This window comes from Uloborus diversus, chromosome 4, assembly GCF_026930045.1.
Source record: "Uloborus diversus isolate 005 chromosome 4, Udiv.v.3.1, whole genome shotgun sequence".
NCBI lineage: Eukaryota > Metazoa > Arthropoda > Arachnida > Araneae > Uloboridae > Uloborus > Uloborus diversus.
Genome location: NC_072734.1, coordinates 41,713,016 through 41,740,529, shown reverse-complemented (window position 1 = coordinate 41,740,529; position 27,514 = coordinate 41,713,016). Strand labels below are relative to the sequence as shown.

Here is a 27,514-nt window from a genome sequence, read left to right as displayed (position 1 = left end):
TTGATTTTAAAAATAAAGCTTTTTAATTAGATTATAGCTACCATAAAAACCGCAATTGTTCCTTGTTTATGGTAGCTAAAATATACCAAAGAAGTCCCTTTATTTGTCAGCACAACCTGTAGTTGAGCAGTGAGCAGTCCATTACCAAAAGATAATTTTGCTATTGAATTTTTCAATTTGATCAAATATGGCATAGTGGTGATGTAATAGAAACTTGACTATCATATCTCTTTGCTTGTCTTTAATTATATTTTTAAATTGTTTTCAGCTGGTACAACTAACTTGAACACATCTGTACAATCTGAAGATGGTCAGAGTTGTTCTTAATATACCTTATCAAATGCAAATAATTGTTTGTATTGTAATTTTAATGTAAGATTTTATGTAGTAAGTAAAGAGAGCTGCCTAGTTTCAGTATGGGTTGTGAACTGAATCAGATACGTTAAATTACATATGTTGTTCATTTTTTTAAATAAAATTAATTTTAATAATATTTTAATGAATTCAATATTTTAAATCCGTAGCCATCTATAAAATTATCATACCCATATGATCATTGTTGGTTTTAACAAGCTTAGAATTTGTATGTTTTAAAATATAAATAGTGTGTATAGCTAATAGTAAATATTGCTATACATATTTTTTATTTTGCTTATTATCATTTTTCTAACAAGTATTCTGATTCAGTTTTCAATCAATACTATGTTTCCAGTGTAAGAAACAAGGCCCAATTGAGAATCTGTATATAAAATTTTATTATGAATGAATCTATGCAATTAAATTACTAGTTTTTTAAAAACATTTTTGGGTTATTTTGCGTGGTAAAACACTGATGCTACTTGTAAATTAATACTCCAATTAATTATGCATTGGCATTTTTTAAAATTTAGCTTAATTTTAAAAACAATATTGCAACTCAAAGTGATATAACTTTCCTTTTATATAATTACATCTATACTATTTTAACTGTCTTTTATTTAAGTTTTATGTAGTGTTCATCCTTTTACCTTGCTTAGCAAAATAATATAATATTGTATCAGGTAAAGATGATTTTTTGTAAAAATGCATTTATTTTTAAAATCGACTTGTATTAAATTAATTTTAGCAATTGTTTAGAACAGCAAATCTGGATACAATTTTCCGAAAACCTTTGGGAATCCTTAAAATTGAGTACCAAAATCTTAATATCTAAATTACAATTATTAATGTTTAAAATTAGCAAAAATTTTCTTATTTATATCAGCTATTCAGCAAAGTTACTCAGCTAATTTTTAAATCATTTTGCAAAAATAAGCTTTGTATAATAATAATTTATTTAATATCAACACTAATTATGCCTATTTCAAATTATTAATTAACCAGAAGTTTTAGTAGCTACATAATTTAACAAAATATAGCTTTGAAGCAGAAAGTGAACAAACCAAACTCCATCAGTTTATGGAATCAGAATATATCTAAGGATCTGTTCATTTACAGCACATTATTAAAAGCAACAGAAAAATTAATTTGTGTACCATACTGCTTTGGTTATATTATAGTTATATTTGTGCAGTAAAAAAGCATTCAATCAATGTTATTGTTTGGATGTTAATCTCTTGAAAATTAACAACTAATGTTTGCAGTTTCGTAGTGAAAAGCAAAATTTTGTAGTGAATAATAAGTTTTTAATGCATTAAATAAATAAATATATATATATTGGGCCATTCCATGAAAAATGGTCATTTGGTCTTGCATGTGACGATTCGTGTATTTTATTAAAAATAATAATTTTAAAAAGGTATTTTGAACAAAATTTTGTTATATAATAAATCACACATGTATGTGTGATTTATTAAGTAAAAAGTTTCATTATTCCCTTTTAAATTTATTACTTTTTAATGAAATATATGAACTGTGTGTGTGTCACATGCAGGACAAAATGGCTACTTTTCCATGGAGTGGCGCTATATATTCTTTAGTTCCCTATTTTGTATAGTATTTAAAGCTTTCTAACTTGTTTGCATTATGCTTTAATTTATTCGAAACTTAGATATATAATAGCGATACATATTTCAAGTATCTGAAAAATCATTTCTATGTTCTTAGCTTTTTCAAATTATTAATACATTAATGTAATTATTCTTTCCACTGTGCTTAAAACCATGCAAAATAGACCCAAAACATGTTCAGAAAAACATAAACAACTATGCATAGTTATTAAAATGTAGAACATTTTAAGCAGATCATGTTGCTTGCATAGACTAGTTCTTTGTTGCATTGATAAGTCATGTATGTCATTTAAAACAGAGAAAATTATTTTATATACTTTTATATATAATACTGATGATGTAAATCTATCTCATGATGCATTTGTGGTACAAAATTTTGTGTCATGTTAGTAATTTATTTATTAAGTTTTCACTACTTCCAGACTTGTAGATATTGTCATAAAAAGATATCGGCCATTTTTTGCTCTTCTGCACAAAATGTTTGCATTGGCTGGTAAAGAGCTGTATATACTTTTAAAAGATTTATAGAAAACGGATTCTGAAACTGTACAGATATGAGAAATTTATTGTACAGTATAATTGTTTTGAACTAATTTCAAATTTTTTTCTATGTTTTACCTACCATCCAAAAAGAAAATATTAGTCAGTTTGTTTTATGCGTGCATTTGATGTGTGCAAATGTATGTTTTACTTTTCTTGTACATACTTTCTATATATATATATATCTTTTTTACAAAAATCACGAGATCGTTTTACTGTCTTTTTGACTGAAATAAAATATTAATCAAGCATTTAAAAAGTTATGGCATGGCAATGATGTACTTAAATCAATGCAATGAATTTTACATGTGAAATTAACTTCAAATTTAACTTGAGTTTGACTATATTCAGTCATTTATTGACAAAATATTGACAGAGGTATGAAGTAATTTTTACATCTTCATTTTTAAAATAATTTTCTCTTAGACTTTTACTACTCAGCTGTCATTTTTATGAAATGCTAAGATCTGAAAGTGTTGGCAATTTTATATATATTTTGTTTTGTTTGACGTTTTTAACATTTTATGATGTTGTATATCATTGTAAATATTTTGAATAGACTTTCGTTGTTAACGCAATCATAAGTCAATTTTTGGTTGATTTTTTTTTCTTTTCATACATGTTAAATTCCTAGGTACAAATCTAGATCAATGTTGAGGTTGTGAATATATTTGTGTATTTTCATGTTCATATTCCATTTCCAAAAGCATGCATTTTATAATTATATAACTTATCATTTGTATAATGAAAAAGTTCTTGTTCAATAAAGATAATAGAAATCAATTTGTTTTTAATATGTATATATTTATATATATATATACTTTTTTTTTTTTTTTTTTTTTTTTGGTGGAGAATGTTTCTTAAAAGTAAAAGTATATTAATGTTTTACAAAATTATATGTCAATAATGAAATTTTCCACCAAGTTTTATCTAGTCTATATGTTTGAAGAGGGTTGTTAAATACTGAAAAATATTCACATTCTCACTTTGTAGTTTTCTTTTTTCATTACCTGGTCATTTCATTCATATTTCATCTCTATTTGTAAATTTTATACCACTTGAAATAAAATGAAAGCAATACATGCCTCAGTGGTGTTCATGCATATTTTTAGAGCATTACTATATTAGTACTCATAACTCCTTTGTATACTGCATGTTAATTCTTCAAGTAGTAGTTACTGTAATGGCATATTGATTTAACTATTATAATGTACTTATTACATTCTGTAATATTCTGCTATTTTTTCATTTGCGCTTGTGCAATTGTTAGAAATAAATATATCTATATTGTAAGAAATGTTGTATTTACTGGAGTAATGCATTCCATTCTGCATAATAAGATTTTAAAAATACTTTATGTGAAATGAGAGAAAACAATTAAAGCAATTAAAGATTTTACTAAAATTCAAACATTTCCAAATATTTGAGCTATTTTCTTCTTTTTAGCTATTTTCTTTTGCAATTTCATGATCTTCTTTGTTGATTTTCTGCAATTAGAATTTTCTGATTTCTCTTTTTTAATTTTCAGGGCATGTTGTTTACTATGAAAGAATAACATCAAAAATAAATAATTATTCAACAAAAAAACTAATAAATTATCAATACATACGTTTTTTTATTATTATTATCACATTGTGAAAGTCACATATCCACATGACTGCAATGGGATTTCCATGGGAAACAAGTGAAAGTGTAGAGAAAATAAGTTATAAGTTGTCGCTCCAGAGCTAAGCTAGAATTGTGAGCACATACCTAACACAGGGTGGCAACAGGAACTGGAAAAAAAAAGTTCCCTGACTTTTGCTCTGAATTTCCCTGATTAAGTTAACCAAATTTCCCTGATTTACGTTATCAATGATAATGGTTTCCTTTCTTTGCCCTACCTGAAAAAGCATTGCATATTAAATAAAATGCAGCATTTAGAACAGTTTAAGCTGTTAATTAAAAATATATTTTGAAAAAATGCTCCTTTTTTTGGTAGAAATAGTGTATTAAATCATTGACAGAGAAATATTGAATTAAATCAAAAACAAATACTTTACTTCCAGGAACCAGTTAAATAAGAATTCTAAAAAATTATTAAAAACCACTCTTAAATTAATATCTAATCATGATAAAACTAAAACATTTAAATGGAAATAATCTTGAACTGAATTTTCAAGCAGTATAATTGCTGCTGCAAGAATAACAATTGATAGATAAAGTATAGAAGTAATGTAGTTTTACTTACGTAAATAATACTGCCGTGTGCAGGTAAAGGGCAGTATCTGCAGAAATTAGTTTTGGCGATATTTGAAGAAATGTGTGATGGATTCAATACTAATAATAGGAAAATGTTGGAATTGGACTTTTTTTCGCCTCTTCTTCAGCAGAAACCAAATAAGCGAGGATGTACAATAAAGATAACGTACAATAGATGAAAAAAATGCAAAAAAGAAAAATGTGCCATTACTGCCCTTTACTTGCACATGGCAGAATATACATATTTGTCTAAAACAAATTGAAACCTTTCAACAACCAGTCATATTGAGCTATTCTCTAATCAAGAACTTAGGGTTTAATGAATGAATACAGCATTTTAACTATTAAAAACTAATAAAAGTAATTACTTTTTAGTAACAAACAACATTGACATTCAAAAACAATTATTAATTTCAAAATGTATATGGTTTTAAAATAAAAATCTAAAAAAAAAAACCTTCATGTAATTAGAATGACAGCAAATACCATGGCAAAAAAAAAAAAAAAAATCAAAATTCAATTTTAGCAATTAAATTAAACATGTGATAACTTTTAAGATTTTTTTAGCATTAATTTAAAAACAGGGTTTGTACGCTCCTTCAAAATTCCTCCAATACTCCTTCATTCAGGAAATTTTTTTCAGCGGCCCTTCAAACTCCTTCAAAACTCCTTCTTTTTTAGTTCAAGACTGCATAATTTTCCTTTATGACAGTAACTTAAAATACTTCGATCGACAACTTAACATCGTCACGAGGCAAAGGTATATGGACGATTTTGATGTAGTAATTGCATATATTTGTTTTCAAAAGATGTGATTTACAAATTGATCATAGACAGCTTAAAAGTTGAAGATGAGAATATTATTAGATGACTAAGATATTTCATAAGTGTAGTAAAACATGCTTAAATGGTGCTTGGCTTTTTTTTTTTTTTAAGTTTTATGATTATTGCTTTTCCCTCCCAAACTCTCAGCAGCAAAAGTCAGTTTGTCTAATTATTATTTAAATATTTAAAAATGAATAGGTAGATGTACTATATTAAGTAATTGTGTTTAAAAAACAATTGTTTAGTAAATCGCAGTTATTGTACAAAGGGTCATCCACAAGTGATGTCATGCCTTGAGGGGAGAGGAGTTCATGAACTTGTGACAAGGGGAAGAGAGAAGGTGACAAAGTGAAATCACAGTTATTATAATAATATGACATATGACAAGAGGAGTAATAAGGTGAAGTGTGACACTTAGTGACAAAGGGGAAGGGGGTCAAACATGTCGAGAAAAAGTGTGACCCTGATTTTTCCCTGAGTGATAAAGTTCCCTGACTTTTCTCTAATCTGTCACCACCCTGTAACGGCTTGATTATGACATCCAGAGACTGCAGTTTCACCATTGTTCAGAATCATCAGTCTGGTAGAGAAGAGGTATTTTACCTTTAGTTCTCTGCATTACAGTGACATTTCGGACCTGGCAATCCTGAACAAAGGTTGAAATGCAGCCTTTGGATAGTAGCGCTTGGGAGGCCAACAAAGGAAAATAACTGAACCATAATAGGGTTCATACACTTGTGGTTAAAAAAAAATTCCATGACTTTTCAAGGTTATTTTTTAGAAAATTCCAGGTTACTTGCTTCATTCAAAATTAAATTTAAATATTTTCAACATAAATTAAAATTTTAAAATAGCAATGTGGATGAACAGAAACTTTTCCCCTTAGATTTAAAAAAAAAGAATTGGATTTTTTTTTCTTTCTTTTCTTTAACACTTTATTCAATATTGTTTGAATTGGTTTACTACTTGTTGAAAACAAAGTACTTTCAGCTTATTTTAGCGTTTCTTTGATGTCACATGTCATGTGTAATATTAGCCTTATGCTGAAGTCGCGCAGCTATCTTTTAGCATCCGCTCTTTTGGTTTACAATACTTCTTTTTATTTTCCTATTAGTATATTACACAAAACATATTGAGCAATATACAAAGCTATTTTCAGTATAAGATTAACTTGTCAGTTTAATTTTACTTGTTGCATCGATGGGCATACTATAAAGCCTAAGAACCAAGGCCAGATTTAGACTTAATGGGGCACTAAACCATTTCAGGTATGAGGCCCCTTTTGTAGTTTGAACAATGTTTCTCTTGGTGTTGTGAAAAGCAATTTTTACCCCTCCCCCCTATTCTAAAGAATTATTAAAAACCATTTACTTTTTTGATCGTTTTTTAAAGTTTTTTTTCCCTGATGTCCTTTCTGGATTGACCTTAAGAGGGGGAATGTTATGAAGAGAGTGACTCAGGAGTGACACCCCTTTAAGTGGAGTACAGAATATCCCCAATTGGTAGGGATCCGGGAGAAATTTTGAAAAGTAGATATAAAATTCTGCATTTTAAAGCCTAATAAGATGTAGTTGGAAGTACCAAAATATCTTGACAGAAATAGGCAAAAAAAACTTTTTAAAAGTTTTTTACTCTTTCGCAAATTAAAATAATGCACGGTAAAAATTACATTTGATTCGACAACTCAATGACAGCAATTGACAGAGAGAAAGAGCGTTGGAAGAGAAAAGACAATGCATTGTTACTTGCTTGCATTGGCTTTCAGTACAATTAGTTTTTAATCACGTCTCCAACCCACCGACAAATACAACAATGAATTAAACATAAAATGATCAATAGTAAAAAATGCTTTAAAAGAAATGTTGAACACAGATTTAGAACATAGGTAACAAATGTAACATACTGCCTATTTGAACACTTCATAATTTATACACTTGATAAGAAATAAAATTGGAGCCCACTTTGCTTAGGATTTTTAAAGTCTTATCTAATTATTTTTAAGGAATCCCTAGAACAATAAAATTATTTAACGCACTTCATTTGTACTTTCCAGTCTCTGATATTTTAGTACTTGATTGTAAAATTTTACAGTCCTGTTTCTAACTTTGTAAGAAACAGCTGTTTTAAATTTAAAGAAAAAAGAAACTATAGATTTCTCATGACAACAACCAACGATAAAATTTAAAATTAAAAAAAAAAAAACGACCGAGTCGCAACTGTAGAATTAAGAGGGAAAATTGAAAATTCTTTTAAAAGCCTTACACTATTAAAAATCAATTTCAAACTAGCAACAGATAAAAGTTTTAAATCAATGCATCTAATTTCCTTGTAAAAATGAATTTGGTGATCAATCGTGTGAATAAAGGCTTAGCCGTTATGAAAATCTGCTTTAAAAAATGTTATAATTCGAGTTCTATGTAACATGGAAGTTCCTAACACATTCTATCAGACACAGAAAATATCTCTTTATTTTGGCATTAAATTTTAAATTTTTTAAATATGTTTTCACTGTAAAAATCACAAAAAACCTTTTAGAGGTTTTTGATTAATATCTTCATTAATTAATGCCATCCAATGACGTAACCTAGCTAAGAACACTCTCAATCAACTTTCCTTTCGAACATTTTTTTTTTTTTTTCAAAATCGGTCCATCTGTTTAAGCACTAGAGTGCCACAGACAGATACACAGACACATCAAACTTATAACCCCCTTTCTTAGTGTGTTGGGGGTTAATAAATAGCAAGATATGAAACATGTGAGCAACAAAAATTTGTAATTTGATGCCGTGAGAAGCAAAGGGATGTAAGTGGATATTTTCAAGTTTTGAGTACAACGCGTTTAAAGTTGCGGTCCTAGGTATAGGCTTTCATTGAATTTTTTTCTAAATCATGCTGTATGACTGCACCTACCAGGGTTACGAGTAGGCTCTTGCCCCAAGACAGATGAGAGGTTCACTTACCATTTGTACTAGTTATCTCCAAAATTTTAATTTTGCCATTTGCATCCCTTTGCTTATCACTGAATCCTATGTTCCAGAAACGTGAGAACCATGATTTTTACATTTTTGGTGCAAGAAGCTGAATAGAATTTGACATATATTGCCATTCCTTCTCCCTACCCTCCCATTTGTGGTTTCTAGCCACACTTTTCCAAAATTTCAAGCACTAGAAAATGAAATTTATTTTTTCAACTGCTTTTTTTTTTTTTTTTTTGAACAAATCACGCTAATTTCCGGGAGTTGGGGGCCCCAAACAAAGCAGGGGCCCTAAGCTATAGCTTGCTTAGCTTGTACAAAATTGTATCCAGGTCTGCTAGGAACAGGCCTGGATGCTTCAATTGCATTTTTCTCAACTGTAAAAACAGTCCTTTCTTTTTCACTGCCACATTTCAATTTGCATGTAAGCTTTCAACTTCTTCACTTATATAAATTCTACTTTACAGTAAATGCAATACAGTAACAAGTCCCATATGCACAGTTCTTTTCTCCATATCAAACCATTTATTGCTTTAAGATTGCTTTATCATTTTCAAGTAAAAGTCCCTGATAAAGTGGCTACTACTGTAATTAAAAACTTAAAAAGCTGATTGGACACATGATAAAACTTTAACGGAACTTGAATCTATTGTTTAGCATTTCATACGCTAGTTTGCGAAATGTAAGCAATGTATAAGTAGTTTAAGACTAGAAGGAAAAGTTTAAATCCATTTCGGTGGGACTTTCTCTTTTTCTGCTAAAATGCGAGGAAAAGTAATAAAAAATTTAAAATATTTAGGACAAAAATCAAAATATTAGGAGTTTTTAAAAAGTTAAGCCATAAAGGGCTGCCACTCAGTTTTGGAAATAAAATTCCTTGTTTTCCCTTTGTGCAACATTACAAACAAGCGTACACTGATATTTTAAAAAGAACATTAATATCTTGACATTTTCATCACAATGGTAAAAAATACTAAATAAAAATAAGGAGAATTTGAATATATTTAATTTTTTACACAAGAAAAAAAAAAGCCTTTTTCTAACCATTAATTACTTGGACTTAAAAGGATAAAGGTTAACCCATTAATGCCGGTTTCGAAAAAACAATAAATTATGATAATTTTAATAGTATTTATTTATTTTATGTCTAGTAAGTGCATCATATACAGATTTAATTTTTACTATTAAATTTTCTATTTTTATTTTTATGGTAGATTTTTCTACCAACCGGCGTTTGTATGGTTTGAGCACATTATTTTTGCAAATTTTACATTTATTGTTTGATTGCAATAATTGCATTGATTATCGATTATAAATATTTATAATTGTAAAATATTACTTACACTTACATAAAAGAGTTTTCTAATTACAATTTCATTTATTTCAAAAGAAAAAAGGAATGTGTTCATTTTGTAAAATAAAAGTTTATGAAATATGAACTTGAAAAAATTGATACTAAAAAGTTGTAAAATCTTGAAAAAAATTAAATTGAATATTTATGCATCACAATCTTCTCGGAATGAATAGCGAATCTTCTTTTCAAAAAGTCTGGAACATTCGCCATTCTTTTACATCACTTTGCACAAATTGCCCAAAAAAAAGTGACCACCACAGATTTTTTTTTTTTTTTTTGTAACAATTTCTAATACCGTATTCTTCTACGAATCAAAAAGGTATATCCGACATATGCACTTGCTATGTGTTTCAATAACTACGGTATTTGAATAACTAAATTATTTTTCTCAAAAGCATCTCATTTACTGTTTGAATTCACATCGTTTCCTGAATACTTTATTGCTTGTAATTGCTGCTGCAGTACTGCCGTTCCATTTTACAGCATCATCTTTATTGCAGCATTACAACATGCTGTTCTTGGTTGATTGTGTGTGTGTGTGTGTGTTTCTTCATTTCATTTCTTGAACCCGATGGAGCATCCATTTGTATACTCTTTCAATGCATAAGTTGAAAGAATATCATTTAGCACAGGAATAAAAGTAAAAAATTGCCCATAATGGCATGCGTTTCCTCTGGTACTTAGGTACTTATTATTTTTCCAAAAGTGCAAGTGAAACGTCAATCTATACCAATTCGTCTAGGTGCCGCAATATGGTACCGAAAAAAATAAAAGTCCGTATTACGAGAACAACACCCACAGTTTATATCCAAATCAAATCGAATTTCCTCTTATCAGCTTTTTGCGCCCATGACGTCTATAATAAATTAACAATAATACTAAAATCAGGGGTGATTGTGACTCCATGAAAAAATACCTGAACTTTTTTTTCCCAAGAAGAAAAAGTGTTTTGATGAGCATATATATATAAATTACGTGTATGTACACATTATATTATGTATATAAATAATTTATATACATAATTATTTGTTGGGGCTAAAACTCGAAGTTTTAATTGGACTTAATATGTCCAAGTGCATGGTGGGAATTAAATTCTTTTAATTTTTCTCATTTCTTAAAATTTTTCAAGGATTCTTCTTATCTAGCCTTTATTCAATCCCCCACCCCAGCTGTTCTTCGATAATTACCACAGAGTTTACAAACCATGACCGTAGCTTAAGCTTTATACCACACAAAATGTCTTCAATTTGAACTTTTGGCATTTCATTAATCGCCCTAAATTTTACAAAAGGGGTTTTTTCTGAAAATATTGAAGTTCTGGTATTTTCGAAGATGAAGATACCGGAATTCAAGATGAAAATACCGGAACACAATCATCCCTGTAAAATACTTAAAATCTTTAAAAAATATCGCTTATTTGTACAAATTTTAGATCAAACACTTCATTTGCCCGAAGCAAGACAGTGACTACATATCCGCCGGTTGGTACAAATTTCTACCATTGAAAGTAAAAGGGAATTTATAACAGAAACAAAGCTAAAAACAACTTTTTAAAAGTTTATATAAATCAAATACACTGTTACAATTATAGTACAATTTTAAAACCTTTTTGAAATTACTAAAATACATGCAAAACTTGCATTTTACTTTTTGACGGAAGAGGAATGTTGTTAGAGTTATGACTTATTAAAGTTTTAAGACTACTAATACGTCCGTTTTTAACGAAGATAGAGTAAACATATTTTTTTCCCTTTCGATGATTATTTACTATGTAAAATGCACAGCTTTTGGGGTGATAGCATCATGTAAAGACGAATTATAATTTTTTCCCCGGTTGGTATATTTTTATACCAACTGGCATGAATGGGTTAAGCAGAACAATGAAAATTGAGGACTCATTTCATGCTCTCCAAATTAAATTAGCATATAATTCAAGATGCATGTCAAATAAAACAATAAATAATTTTTGCTTTTATGATAAACATTTCAATATTTACTAAAACAAAAACTTCAAGTAAAATTACCATTTTTTTATTTTATTTTACTTATGAACTTATTAATATTATTATTATCATTTATTTATTTGCTTTGGTAGTTTATACATTCAGGCATTGATTTTGCAACTACAATTTAAAAATTCCCTGCATTTTCCAGTATTTAGAGGAAAGTTTCAAAATTCCCTGTTTTTTTTTTTTAACTGTTGAATTCTCTGTATTTTCCCCAATCCTTGTGCTCCCCTGTGGCGTGGCAACCCTGGACAACAATCTTTCAGAAGCCATGTTACCCGACGATTTTTTGTGATAAATAATTTGTCTGGCACTATAAATGGCTGGCTCCTATGATTTTTACAATTTCTTTGGTTCTTTGTATATATGTGTGTGTATTGTTTCCCCCAAAAAGCTATATATTGAGCATAGTAAATGTAATAGTTTGGGAATTTTTTTAATTTATACTTACAAATGATGAAATTCTCTCCGGTTATTATTTTGTTTTTCCATTTGCTGCTTGGACTCTACTGCTTTTATCCTAATTGTCCGACCACTAATTTGCACACCTTCTAGAGAAAGAGCATTTTCTTTTGCTTGAGTGCTCTATAAAATAATCGTTAAAATAAGCAAAATTTCTATTGATTTACATGTAACATAAAAGACATGCTATGAAGGAAGCAGTATAAAAATTGATATATTGTCATAGTTATAATAATTGTCAAGGACAGTGAAGATGATTCAGCTTTTCTAACTCAGAGATGAGAGTGTTCAGAGAGCAAAAAGGAGGAAATCCAAAAAAAATTTCGTTAAAGGGATGATATCCAAAACTGCATCAAAATATAACCTGGAAGCCATGATATTCAAAAATTCAACAAAAAATGGCTATTTTACCACTTTTAAAGGCAATATGTATTTAATTAAGTATGAGTAATATTTTAGTACAATTTGCTGCATTGTATCATTTCTTGCAAGGGTGTTTATTCCTAAATAAATCTAAATTTTGAAAAAGAGGCAACAATTTCTAACCACTGAGTCCTTGAACAAAGGGTTGGGGGAGCCAGAGTTCAATCTTGACTACATCACACAATAGTGTCAATTAGAGAAAAATACATTTTTTTCATTAAAAACATTTCAGTTTATAGTGTTAAACGAGTGAGAACATAAATTTTAAAATTAGGTCTGTTTGTAAAGTAAAAATTTACAACAGAGAGAAAAATCTAAAACTTCTTTATGGGGTAAGACATACTTTTCATAGTAAGAATTGAAATTAAATAAATATATATGTATATAAACGATTGGTAATCTTTTTCCTTGCATTGGAACCCAAAATTTGTTTTTGAAAACTTCCTAATACAATTTTGGAATAAAAAGAACAACTTGCAGCTGCCTCATTTAATCATGAAATTTCATAACTTTTAACAGGTTGTAAAGCCTAAACCATTTGAGATTCACCATAAATATTTTTTACACTTTCTTAAATACACAAAAACGTATGCCAAGTTACAAAAAAAATCGAGACTGTGGTGCTAAGCCACATTTTTTGATTGAGTTTTGCATTTTTTCTAAAATAAATTAAAGAAATAAAAATATTATTGAAATGATGAATAAAATAATCAAATATAAAAACCACCTTACTTTAAAAATAATTGAAATACTTGCAGGATGCAAAAAGATTGAAATCTCAAATGAGGCATGCAACTTTCGGCGCAACACGTGTTTGACGTCGTTGGCATGATTCCAAAACTTATGTTTTTGGCAGATATCGCAGAGAATAAAGAGTTGAGGGGAAAAATAGAACAAATAAGAAATCTTGGACCGAAAATTAAAAAAAATCTTTTTTTTTTTTTTCGATTTTTGAGAAAAATAAGGCCTGAAAGAGGCAAAAAAAAAGGAGGAAAAGGAGAAAGGTTTTGAAAAGCCAACAGAAAAAGCCGGAATTCCGGCAAAAGCCGGAAAAATCTCATCCCTGCTAACTTTAGAGTCAATTTGCAACAAGCAATGGTGATTTATTGTAGAAGCCAAAAAGGAAGCACCCATAAATGATAGAAAATGAAAATAGTCCAGTCAATGAGTTCTCAAAACAGGGGTGTAGAGTTCATGGAATATATGATAATTTTTGACTTCTGAATATTGTTAAGGGTAGTAGGTAAACATAGCAAAAGTCCCCGACCCTAGGGGGTGAGCTAAAGGTGGGAGGGAGGGAGGAAGAAAATTTTGGGTTTTTCGAGAAAATATCGGAAACGGTGGAAAATATTCATTTAAAATAAAATTTCAAGCTAAATAAACTTCCTACAAATCTGTTTTGACACATATTTGTCAAATTTCCAATAATTTTCCTGTGTAAAATCAATGATTTTCGGAAAAATTCCTTCTTTTTGTCAAACATTTGCTCCTAGTGCCTCCCACGATCCGTATTCATGAAAATTGTCTATGACAAAGTTGTAGAGCTTTAAATTTCCCTCAATTTGATATACTATTTTGTTATATTTTATTCAACCAATCAAAAGTTACAGAATTTCAAACACACATTTTCATGGCAAAAAATGGAACACTTGCCATTTACAAATTTCAAACTTATTCAAAAGGATCGCCCATTTTCTTTTTCCTCAATGAGTTCGACAATCCCGATGGACAATAAACAAGTATTTGTGGATTACTACAACACACATGATGTTAAAGGGGGGGGGGGGGGCGAATTCGTGAAATTGTGACAAGGGGGAAGGAAAGAGTAAGAAGTGTGACATCAAGCATTTTTTAATACGAACATGTTTATGAAAAGTAGCTTGCAAAACGAACTTTGTGACAAAAGGGGAGGGGGTCAAAAATTTTGAAAAAGAAGTGTAACATCATTTTTACGGACAGCCTCTTACCAAGAAATCAGACGGAGATTTGGAGAACTACGTATATGCAGTTTGAATTAGCTCCATACACATGGCATTGTTTAACGAAAGTAAATTGAGAAAAAGCAGAAAGCCAGCACTTCCTCAGTAAGAAATTTGTTAGAAGTAATTAATAAGTAAACATTCGGAAAGTCCCCGACCCTATGGGGGGAGTTAAAAGTGGGAAGGGGGAGCCGAATTTTGCGGTTTTCGATTATATCTTGGAAACGGCAGGTTTTCCTGCCGTTTTATGTGTTTCCAAATAAAAGTGAAAGTTAACTAAATTTGTGAAATTGTTTTCATACATATATGTCACATTTCCAGTGGTTTTTTAGGTATGCGTTTTTGAAAACCAATACTTTTTTGGGGGAAAAAAAGTATTGTCTCGTTCCTATTGTCACAGAATGTCTGTACAAAGCAGGCGCTCAAGGCATCTTGTGCAGCAATCATACAACAAGGACCCTGACGGTTTTCTGTGTTTTGAAAATTCACCTGCTGAACACTTGAACTGCAGAATCAAACCTGATACCTAAGAAATACGAAACCTATGCCCAATAGAGATGAGATGGGCTCAGCCCGGGCCCGACAGCTTGAGTCCGAGCCCTGAAGTTCTAGAGCCCGAGACCGCCCTGAAGCGGGCTCGGGCTCCAGAATGGAAAATAGGTTTCGGGCTCGGACTCAAGCAAAGATATTCAATCCTTGATTGCCAAACAAATTCAAAGCAAATAAACACTTTCCTACTGTGAGAAAAAGAAAGGAACATTTAAATCAGTTCAATCAATGTGAAAAATTAAACCAAAAAAAAAACCCAGAAAATAAATTGACGCTTATTTATAGTTTTTTTTTTTTGCGATTACTATTGCAATGAAGAACATTTGACATAACATTTTTTTATTAAGTCAGACTGTAGAAGGCTCGGTTTTTGATACAAGAAAGTTTCCTTCGGACTCGGGCGGGCTCGGATTTTGATCCGAGACAATATCACCTGGGCTCGGGCGGGCTCGGTTACTAGCCCGGCTCTCAAAAATGAGCCCTGAACTCATCTCTAATGCCCAATCACCACGACACCCAGCTGACAAGTAATCAAAAACTATGAAGTTATAGCATGTACTCCATTTCGTCATGCTTACTGAAATGAATATGTGACACTATGGCATGATAATGAAAATTTTAATAATAGAAATAAGGTAAATGTAGCTGACAGGCAGCACCTTTTTGTAATTTTAGTTTTTATTACATTATTACTAATTATATTTGGAAAGCTTATATGGAGTATGGACTGACTAATTAGAAAATGAAAACATCATCTTTAAGGTGACATCTTGGTTTTATTCTGAGGAGGAAGGGTCATGTCAACAGCAGTGGAAAAGTTGTTCTAAGAAATTGGTAATGTATTGATGTCATCGTTGTCCCCTTCGTCCTGGATAAATATTTTGATTCTGTTGTTGCAACTGCCTTGCAATGCAAGCTTGTGACAGATTAGTTTAACGATGATTTTCTACAAGTGATCTTCCGGTCACTTGTGGAAAAACAATTGGTCAAAATCATCTTCAAAATTCCGTCAGGAGATCATCTGATTCCGAGAGTTTCGGCACAAGTTGACCATTCCTCCTTTCCCAAACCCCCAATCCGATACTTCACCATCAAGTTCCAAGGTACAGGTGTACCTGGTGGTACGGCAGAGTTAGAGATCAGTCTTGATGTATGCAGTAACTTTGATAAATGATCTGTTACGGAACTCATTGAAGGACTTTTCTGTGGCTCGAGCACGATACCATGAGAGTTCATATGACCCCAGCAGACTCAATGGATTCAGGGGAAGAAGAACTGTTGATATATACCTTAGCTACCGAAGAATTTTGCCATTTGATGCTAGCAATATCAACGTCAACATCACCTATGGCTCAGAGCGTATTTGTCTCGTTTTTCAACAGCTTCATCATTAGTGGAATTGTCAGCTGACAGTTATTATGAAAGTTGGACAGAAACCTTCTTGTTTGACCGTCATTTCAATTTTCTAACTGACATTGATGTCCATATGGTTTATACAGCCGTCTCTTTTAGCCTAACAGTTTTGTAGACTGGGTATCCTCAATAACAAATTCAAATTAAATTAAATCAATGTCATTATCAATTTCCTTAAACAATATGTATAATGCTGACTTTCTGCACATCCTCAGTCCACCAATTCAAACTGCATATAAGTAGTTCTGCAAATCTGTCCGATTTCTTAGTAAGGGGCTGTCCATATAAATGTTGTTTCACTTTTTTCAACATTTTTGACCCCCTCCCCCTTTGTTAAAAAGTTCGTTTTGCAAGCTACTTTTCATAAACATATTCGTATTAAAAAATGCTTGATGTCACACTTCTTTCTCTTTCCTTCCCCCTTGTCACATAATCACAATATCACGACCCCCCCCCCCCCCTAAACATTTGTGTTGTAGTAATCCACAAATATTTTATTGTCCTTCGGGATTGTCGAATTGAGGAAAGAGAAAGTGCGCAATCCTTTCGAGTCAGTTTGAAATTTATAAATGGCAAGTGTTCCATTTTTCGCCATGAAAGTGCGTATTTGAAATTCTGTAACTTTTGATTGGTTGAATAAAATATAACAAAATAGCATATCAAATTGACGGAAATTTAAAGCTCTACAACTTTGTCATCGACAATTTTCATGAGTACTGTTTGTGGGAGGCACTAGGAGCAAATGTTTGACAAAAAGAGAGAATTTTTTCGAAAATCACGAATTTTTTATAACATAAACCGGAAAAATATTGGAAATTTTACAAATATAAGTAGAAAGTTTCGTAGGAAGCTTATTTAGCTTGAATTTTTATTTTAAACGCATTTTTTCCACCATTTCCAACATTTTCTTGAAAAACCCAAAATTTTCTTCCCTGTCCCTTTCACCTTTAGCTCACCCCCTAGGGTTGGGGACTTTTAGTATGTTTACTTACTAACTACCCCTAACGATATTCTGAAGTCAAAAATTATCGCATATTCCATGCACGCTACAATGTGTTCATTGACTGGACTAAAAGAAATACAGTCAACTCTCGATAACTCAAAGTCTCAAGGGACCGGCTAAAAGTTCGAGTTATTGGTAGTTAAAGTTATGGGAAGTTTCCACAACAGTCTCAATAGTTTGGGACCAAATGAAAACTTTGAGATAAAAGAAGATTTGAATTATCGAGATCCGACTGTAGATACAATTATAGTTTGAAATTTCAAAATTTACTTAAAATTTTTTTCCGTAAGTAGGCAATACAATATTATTCTAAATAGTATGGCAGTATTTTCATCTTCCATGCTCACTAACACTTTCAGTAGCTTTGCTTTTAGCTTGTGTTTTTGTTGTTGCATGCCCCCGGTGGCCAGCAGTGCTAGACCAGGATCATGACATTGTACATCCTCGAAAAATCAGACGCCGTTAGAGGATTGTCAGATAAATTCTGTTTGGAGAGCCCCAGGCGCACGAGAATGTGTTCAGGTAAAGTCTGCTCAGAACTATTGGTTACAGATTTCAAAACCCTTAAATCGCTCAGAAAATTTCATTGATTTAAGGTGACCACTTCAAAATCGGGCAAGAATAGTTTGATTCTGTCAATTAAAACTAAGAGCCAGAGATCCTCCAGGACAAGAACACCAATAGCAATGGTGCGATGAGGGCAATTCAAGTAGTCTTAATCTTGAGCTTTATTTTTTAGAAAATCTCCAAAAAGATGAGGGGTGCTGATAGCACAGAGGCCTCACAAGCACCAGTCATAGCTAAAGCATTCACGATCACATTTCCTTCGAGGTAGACATGAGAAGGGATCCACTGTAGATAAATCTGATGCAAAATGGAAAACCTTTTTAACTTGTTGAGTATTGACACTCTGACATTATCTCTCACACTCTGCCAGTTGGACAAGGGCTGTATTGCACTTTTGCAATCAGACAGAATCCAAATTTCGATTCCATTTTAGCTTGTTGTATATGCAACAAATTTTTTTGCCAGAATTCGCAGTTTTTGCTTTTCTTATGAACTGACCTAACATAGCCTGTAAGATAAAAACAGTCTTCCCCTGCAAAGAACCCAGAATCAAGTTCTTCAATGACATGTATTGACGATGACTTTGGTCATCAACAGTAAACTCAATCATTTAATTTGATCAGGAGCTATGAATTCTAGCATACCACAAGCAGGATATGCGTGAAATTTTAATTGCTTCAGAGACGGAACCCATATGATAAATCCGTCAGTGATGAAATTTTCAACCTTTAATATGGACAAGGGAATTTATCATTCTCTTGTCCATATCGTGCAGGTCCAGTAAAGATGGAGATCCATTTCTTCGCCAGACTCCAACACATTTCCAGTTTCCCGAAAGCAGGATGTTAGTCGAAAGAGCGTTATCTTGATTAGGAGCAGAAGCATTTGGAAGTTTATCAGTAAAGGTTTTCACAATGGTTTCAAATGAATGAGTTTGATTCTGGATAAAAACGATCTTGACCACACTACTAACTAATAGCTACTGAAAGATTCAGTATGCATGGAAAATGAAAATAATAATGGTGAGTTATTCCGAACAATATAGTGTTGCCAATAATTTGCAATAGTATTTTAAAAAATAAAATATTCAACAACGGGTTGCTTGACTTGACATAGATCACCCTGTTCTATGACAGTATTGCAAATTCTTTACTCTTCCTTTAAAAAAAACCTTTTCTCTTACATTCAAGTATCTTTAAGTGCATTTTATCTTTTGCTATTCAAATATTTGTAAAACAACATTAAATTAATTGATAATGCATTTTGAAATTTTGCATTATTTTAATCAAACTTAAACTAAAAAGGGAAAAAATAACACTTACACTAAATGAAACATATCCAAATCCTTTGCCTACACCAGTAACACAATCTCTAATAATTCTCACTCTATCTATTTTACCACAGTTGTCAAATGCAGTCCAAACTGCCTCATCATCTACATCTGTCAAGATAAATTGTCAGATTAAAAAACATGTATTGTACAGGAGAAACATATTTTAAAGAAGTATATTTTTTCAAGAATACATAAAAACTACCATAAAAGTTTAGGTGAGAAATAATGTGATATAACGATAATAAGAATAAGATAAAATTTTTAGATGATCCAAAGCTCATTTCTATGAACTATTTCTTTTACTCTTTTCACTGTAGCTGCCATTATTTTGCTGACAAAAGACATTTAAAAAAATGTTCAGGTATTTCATTCCACCATATATACTTGGAGGATGAATTTCTTTTAAGAGCAGAAATCCATTAATTAAAAGAGAATTTTCATGCTATTTATGTGAATTTTTAAGAAAGAAATGTAATAATGCATTATTTAAAAATTAAATCATGCAAACAAAAAAAATTGTCGTTTATGAATATTAATCACTTCTACATTCCTTTTATCACTATGTTACACTATGGATGTGTAAACATCCAGGGTTTAAAGATTATGCATCAAAGAAGTTTAATTTCTTTTCTTTCGACCTTTTTAACTTACCATAGGGTAAATTTCCAATAAAAATTGATCGTTTATCCTCATAGGACTTTTCAGTTGAATTTGCAGCAGCATCAACAACAATGTGACGGCCATTTAAGAGAGATCCATTCCTGAAAATTGAAGTAATTTCTTTTTAAAATAGTTGTTCTGATGTCAGCATTCAAAATAACAAGAAAAAATTCTTTCTCAGCACTCAGGAATTAAAACTCGTAATTATATGAATTTACTAATCAAGGGACACATAAAAATACTAGCTGCTACAAAAGCAGTAAAATGAAGACAAGCATTCATTTAAAAATTAAATGTTTAATAAAACTACAGTACCTGTTGAGTTTACTTTTATTTATACACATTGTTTCTCCCCATTAGGCATAAAAATCAATTATTTGTCACTCAAATGACCAAACTTGTACTTAAGATTTTCCCAGCAAAATCATTACATACAGGGTGAAATTGAAAAGTAAACGGACTTTTGCTGCTGCGTGGTTTCCAGGAGTCATAAAAGAATGAGTTTTGGCGGGAAATGTGCGTCTGATCTTGTTCTTGCAGGCCCCTTCATGTCAGTGATGATGTATCTAAGCGGTGGATATCCATTCATCGATCTGTCTCTCTTCCTCCACGCTGATGCATCCGGTATTATTCTTGAAGTTGGCTGGCTGCCCAGGTTTCTGATAATCATCTGGCTGGAGATGGATAGACTGCCAGATCCTTTTGCTGAAGGCGTACGCTAGGTCGGCCAGCCTTCTGTGTTCCGTTCCTGATTTGTGCCACAAATTACAAATATCAAGATAGTTCAAGGCTTCAGGACTATTTATCAAGATGGTTTTTTATGGAGCATCAGTGGTATAAACATGTTTCGATTATGTACAAATTTTTGCAATATTTTTTTATTGCTAGATTTAGGATTTTATACGAATTTTACTTAAAAGTTTTTAAATGTTTGTTAACATGTTGTATTTTTATTGAACTAATAAATGTTAATGACTTACTTAAATATGCTTCCTAATTTGACTCAACTAAGACACATTTGTGAGGTCCACTAAAACTTTTAATAGTTTGTTCTAACAAGTAAATATCGCCCTACGCGCGAAGGTTTGCAGTCTGTTATGTTTTCAGAGTGGTGAAAATGTAACGAAGGAGATTGTTAGGGGAAACTATTTAGAGTTTTTAGTGGACCTCATAAATGTGTCTTGGTTGAGTCAAATTAGGAAACATATTTAAGTAAATCATTAACATTTATTAGTTCGTTAAAAAAAGTACAACATGTTAAACATTTTATAGAATCTAAGTAAAATTTGTATAGAATCCGAAATCCAGCAATAAAACCAAAAATAATTGCAGAAATTTTAACATAATTGAAAAACATTTATACCACTGGTGCTCCATAAAACTCCATCTTGATAAATAGTCCTAAGGCCTTGTACTATCTGGACACTGGTAATTTGTGGCACAAATCAGGAATGGAACACAGAAGGCCGGCCGGCCAGCCTAGCGTACGCCTTCAGCAAATGGATCTGGCTGTCAATCCAGCTCCAGCCATATGATCATCAGAAACCGGGGCAGCAAGCCCACTTCAAGAACAATGTACCCGAGGCATCAGCGTGGAGGAAGAGAGAGAGAGAGATTGATGAATGGATATCCACCGCTTATATACATCTTCACTGATGTGGAGGGGCCTGAAAGAACAAGATCAGATGCACATTTCCCTCCAAAACTCACTCTTTTATGACTGATGATGATGGAAAAAACTGCAGAAGCAGGAGAAAATCGTAAAAAACAGGAAATCGAGAGATGAAAGCAAAAAACGGGAGTCTCCCGCTAAAAACAATCGAGTTGGCAAGTATGCCTTTGTAATAAAATACCAGTGCTAAAAGAACACCAGTCCAATCCTTCGTATGTACCAAGCAACTGTTTTTGGGTTCTCCTCTAAAGTAACGATTATGTGACTTGTGTTAGTCTGGCTATGTGGTACAGACATTAGGACTAAGTTTTAATCCTTTGAAGACCATAAACTTCATGGTAGACAGGTTTGCCACTCAATTCCGGGGTAAAAATTTCCTGCTTTCCCTGCATGAATATGCAACATTAAAAACCAGCAAATATTGATATTTGTATAAAACATGAATATCTTGATAGTGGGAAAGAAAAATCTGGTGTGGACTCCACATTACCTCCTTTTACGTTGACTAAATAATCGACGTTTGTTAATAGCTCAAAAAAATGGTTGAGTGTACTCATGTATGAAGCAATACTTCTTAAAATGAATAGCTTTTTACATATTTCCCTACATATAAAATTATGGTAAGCGTAAATAATAGTACAGTATAACCTTGATTTAACTATTATCAAGGGACTGAAAAATGTTGTCTTTAGATCAAGGATATCATTACATCGAGGAGCATTGACATCTAATGCAGTCAAATCTGAACCAGTGAAATGTATTATAAAATTGAGGAAATTGTTAAATCAAAGTTATACTGTACTTTCAAATGTAAAAAGTGATGTTTTTCTTAGCGCCTGTCATCTGAATTAGCATAAATTGCATGGTACCTGTTAAAGAGCAAAAATAGAATATAATAGTACCTTAGAGTGAGCACGAAACATCTAGAATAGCTTACTTTAAGATTATACTTAAGGATAGTGTGAATAATTACAGTTGGCTCTCTGTTTAACGATGCTCTATTTAATGACTTTCTCTATTTAATGACGACTTTTAACAGTCCCAGATGGTCCACTGTAGTGTTAAAAGCATTGTATTTAAGGACGCTTTCTACTTAAGGATGATTTTTTGTGGTCTTTTGAAAGTTGTAAACAGAGAGACAACTGTATTATGTGTATAGTTCTTATTAGAGCATTTTAAACATTTGAAATGAATTTTTAGAGCTAAAAAAAAATTATTTGCGAATATAACCCCCTCCACTCGGATTAAAAACTACTTACAAAACTAAGGCCTTCTTTGCACTTTTCTGTTCTTCAAAAACAATGTATGCTTTGATTGAATGAATGGCTTCATGGTATTTTCCTCTAAAAGATAGGTTTGCAATTAGTACATATTCAAAGGTGGCAAACATATTTTTGCTGGTACAGAGTGCATAGGCTAGTGAAAACATATTAAGGTATAAAATTACATATCATTAACTCAGATAGAAATTGCTCAACAGTCAGCTTACCTGAGTAGCTAAGTGACAACTAAGAGAGAGATGGGAGGTAAGAGACAGTTGCAATTATGCGGAAATAGAAGGTAAATAATTATTTCCAGCTTGTCCAATAGGTATAGCAGATTAGAATCAAACAAGAGCTACATTAAATTTGCTACATTTTACTGAACAAATTGGAAATAACTTTTCATTTTATTTTAGCATAAATGCAGCGACCCTGCTCAAACGAACGCTCCATTATTAATTCTTTAGTAGTGGCATCTTACAGAAACAATCAGGGGGACTTCCACAGGGAGAGGGGGGGGGGAGAGAAGAGATACATGTTGGCCTGGGCCCAAACCTGAAAAGGGCCCAAGATTTTCAAAGATGGGTGAAATCTATGTAGGACCTAAGGGTAAACAATATGGAGGGGATCCATAAAAGTAGTTTGTGACAGGCCCCAAAATTTCTGTGCACGCTCCTGGAAACAATCTAATATGGACCCCACAGTATTTCTTTTTATGTCTGCTAATCAGTTTTTCATTAACTTAAAATAATGGGTGTATATACTCCTTTATGCGCATTAGAAGCAATGCTTCTCAAATGAGTGGATTTTTAGACATTTTCCTACGTCTAAAAAGTCATTTGGTATTTTGAAAGATATTTTAAAATTGCAAAAGCCGAGGGATGGCAGAAACAGGACATTAAAACAGTTTAAAGGAAACATTGGCAGAAAAATAAGAAAATTCCCTGAATTTACCATGAAATAAAATAATAAATAAAAAGGTTTAATATAAAAAAAAATTAAGTACTTAAAAACTAAAACTTAATTTCTGACTTGATATTTCTGCAAAGATATTGCTTTTTCTACATAGGTTTGAATTTGATTTGAATGCAAATATGTATGTACTCAGTTTTTAGTATTTTTTCTAAAATTCAAAAAAGAAGTTTATAATCACTTAAGAAAATAATGACTACCGAAAAAAAAAAAAAAAAGATATGCTTGTAGAACACATAAAATAAATAAAAGCACCTTTTCTACTTTTAAATTTTTGTGAGAAAGTGCTCCTTTATCAGGGAAACACACTATCTTTTTTATGATCTGGAAGAACAACTATGAAATATTGTTTCTTATAGCACTTTTGATTATATTTTCAGCATGCAGTACAACAAACCATGGGTGCAAGTTTGGTGATGTGTTCAAGACGGAAAATATTTTTATCCTCTCTCCCCACCCCCCACACACACATGTGTGCTTAAGGAAAAATTTATGAGTATAAGTGTTTTAAATTTTAACAATGGCAGTTTTGGAATTTGTGATGTTTAATCTGAATTTTAAGTTTTTGTCTTTTTTAACAACATGGACCTAGTTTAAATTGTAATATTTAAACATTTTGATATAGTCCAAAAATCTAAAAACTGGCAATAACGGGGGGTCTGGAACTCTCCCCAAGAAATATTTTTAAATTGAAGTCCAAAAAATGCAATGGTATTCTATTTAAACGCAATGGTATTCTAAGTTCAGGGAAAAGAGGGGACTCTCAGGGACTCTCTTACATCAAATTTTTTAAACTGATAGTCCCAAAGTCACAATATTGGGCGATCTTCAAAAATATTGGAGAAAGATTGTGTGTGGGGATGGGGGCGCTGGCTCTTCCTGAAATTGAAGCTTTAAAAACGAAATTGTACTCCATCTTTCATAACATTTACACGCTTTTTGAATGCATTTGAAGAGATGGAGTTCAAAAACTCTCCTTCACCAATATTTCGAAATTGAAGTTCCAAAAACGCAATTTTAGGCGATGGTGGATGATGATAGGGATAAAAGCGTTCGGGGCTCCCCGTCTTTAGGTTTTTGCCGTTCGCAAACGTTTTTATTGCAGCAATAAAATCGCTTGGGACAAAAGATTTTCACTTTTGCAACATAAATCAGTTCTGATCGGAAAGTCTATTCAAGATAGCGCGAACAAACTAGAAAAGAAGGAAAGGTGGGGGAAGGGTATGGGCGATTATGGGAAAAAAATTCTTTTATAAGATAGCAGGTGGTAAAATTAGCAATAAAAAAACAGCTGCAGGGAAGTAGATATATTTTTTAAACGAAGAACACTATCCAATATTCGTTAATTAAAATAAAAAGATCGAAAATAGTAAGTGAAAAACAAAAACGAAAGGCGGTAAATTCGAAAAATTAGCGAGAATAGCAAGCAACTACGCTGTCTGAAATGCAGTGAGTTGGAAATAACAGAGCTACCTAAAATAGTCAAACTGCGCTAGTTCAAAAGCCACTCTTCCAAAAGCACGTAGCAAAACAAAACAAGCCCATGGCGGAAAATCGGGAGAATGTTGATTTAAATTCGTGTTTATGGAAAGGTCCAGTTATTAAAGCATATTTTTCAAACACTCAATTTTTTTCAGGAAAAACTGAAGGATAGTCATCGATTTCTTTTCTGTCCCGACCTCCGTCTCGGAATTTTGTCCAAGACGGATGTCCGTCCTGAGACAGAAGGTCTTGCACCCATGCAACAAACATTGCTTCCAGAATTCAGATGGTTTGAAAAATAATCTGGAAATAATATTCCAATTCACAGGAGTATGACTTTTGCTTACTCCCTGCCCCCCTGTCCCCATTTTGTTTGCATTGATAATTTCTTAAGTCCTAACAATTCAATCAGTTTCAAAAAACAACAGTTTTTTTCATTCATTACACCGAATCTGATTTTTAAAAAATCACAAGATAATTCTAATTGGCAAAATGGTAATTTAATTCTTTTACACTGCAAAAATATACGCTATAAATGCGAAAATTCATTTAGACAACATTTAGTAATTTGTTACATTAAAAAGGAAAAGCAGTCAAATTATGTTCATGTAGTTCAATGATCTGAAATTGAATTTGATGGTATCATAACATATGGTTTCTACTTATTGCAATAACATAATTTAAATATATACTCACGTTTTTCCAGCAACCTTTTTGGAGATCGTTTCTTTTCGCGGTATCTAAAAAAATTGGACATTGTTATTTTTTTTAGTACATTAATGAAAGTACCGCAGAATTAAAATGCAAAAAGCAACAAAATTTTAGTGAATATCATATGTAATGTTTGATAGGGAAAACTTTGTCGTAGGTTCAGCTTGGTCTGAGAGGAGATAGGGTGAGAAATATATTTTCTTTCCTTATATAGTTTCTTAAAAATCAAGAATACACTCTTGTTTGCTGACTTAGCAACCCTTTTTGTCCAGTCATATTATACAAAAAAAAAGGGGGGTGGGCTAAAATCGCAAAGCACAGTGTAGTTCTGATTTTTTAATATGTTGTTTGAATCAGTAAGGGTAGTGTAAAAAAGTTTGCAGTTTTCAAAAACCTGTGCTGGCTGTGTAATTCGCGAAAAACTGCAAAATTTGCGCACTACTTTTAGTCGTTCCTTTCTAACTCCTAAACTATGCAACTTTTGATGATAAATGTGAATATACGATTTAAAATACATTAAATATTGAACAATTGAAGCTCAAGGGGCGCTCTGTATGACTAATTGTTTAGGAAATATCGTACTTCAAAAATTGGCCTTTTTTTGCAAAAAATTTAAAAATTATGCGTTAATCACATTTTTGGTCAAATATCAACATGAATGCCTATTCTACAAGAAAAAAGAACTGGGTATGCTGTTACAGTAAATTTAATTGGCTTTCTTCTGAGCCCAAAACGAAGTTTGTAGATTCAGTAGTTCTTTTACAATTGTAAAACAAACAAATTATCAGAAAATTCGACTTTTAAAGAAATGAGACAAAGCACTTCTCAAGACAATAAAAAAAATCCTATTCTAGAAAATGGGGCAAAGTTTGATATAATAAGGCTATAAGGCTCTAATGTGTGTTTATTTAAGTTATCTGTGTAGGCAAAACACAGCAGTTATGAAAAAAAAAGAGCTGATGCGTGCATCACATGACTTCTTTTTACGCCAACTTAATGATAATATCGCTTTAGAGTAAGCAAGAAAACAAGTATTTTCCCTCTTTTCTGTTGACAATATCATTCTTGAGTGTTTTTCGAGCATTGGTGGGTGGCAT

The 27,514-nt window shown here is 31.8% G+C and overlaps 2 protein-coding genes across 3 annotated transcripts in view; one reads left to right on the top strand and one right to left on the bottom strand.

Moving 5' to 3' along the window:
- Positions 1-1,853, top strand: part of LOC129219981 (AT-rich interactive domain-containing protein 4B-like) — a 46,018-nt gene extending 44,165 nt beyond the window's left edge. The window contains exon 21 of the mRNA XM_054854303.1: positions 269-1,853. Within this exon, the coding sequence (XP_054710278.1) occupies positions 269-327 (59 nt within the window). The 3' untranslated portion in view covers positions 328-1,853. The remainder of the gene's footprint in view (positions 1-268) is intronic.
- Positions 1,854-3,864: 2,011 nt separating this feature from the next.
- The window catches only part of LOC129220237 (RNA-binding protein 34-like), a 57,165-nt gene continuing 33,515 nt past the window's right edge, over positions 3,865-27,514 (bottom strand). For both annotated transcript variants that reach the window (XM_054854601.1, XM_054854602.1), the window contains 6 exons: positions 26,403-26,446; positions 23,250-23,333; positions 20,310-20,419; positions 19,648-19,766; positions 12,381-12,514; positions 3,865-4,069 (listed from right to left, as the gene is read on the bottom strand). In XM_054854601.1, the coding sequence (XP_054710576.1) occupies positions 3,934-4,069; positions 12,381-12,514; positions 19,648-19,766; positions 20,310-20,419; positions 23,250-23,333; positions 26,403-26,446 (627 nt within the window). In that variant the 3' untranslated portion in view covers positions 3,865-3,933. The remainder of the gene's footprint in view (positions 4,070-12,380; positions 12,515-19,647; positions 19,767-20,309; positions 20,420-23,249; positions 23,334-26,402; positions 26,447-27,514) is intronic.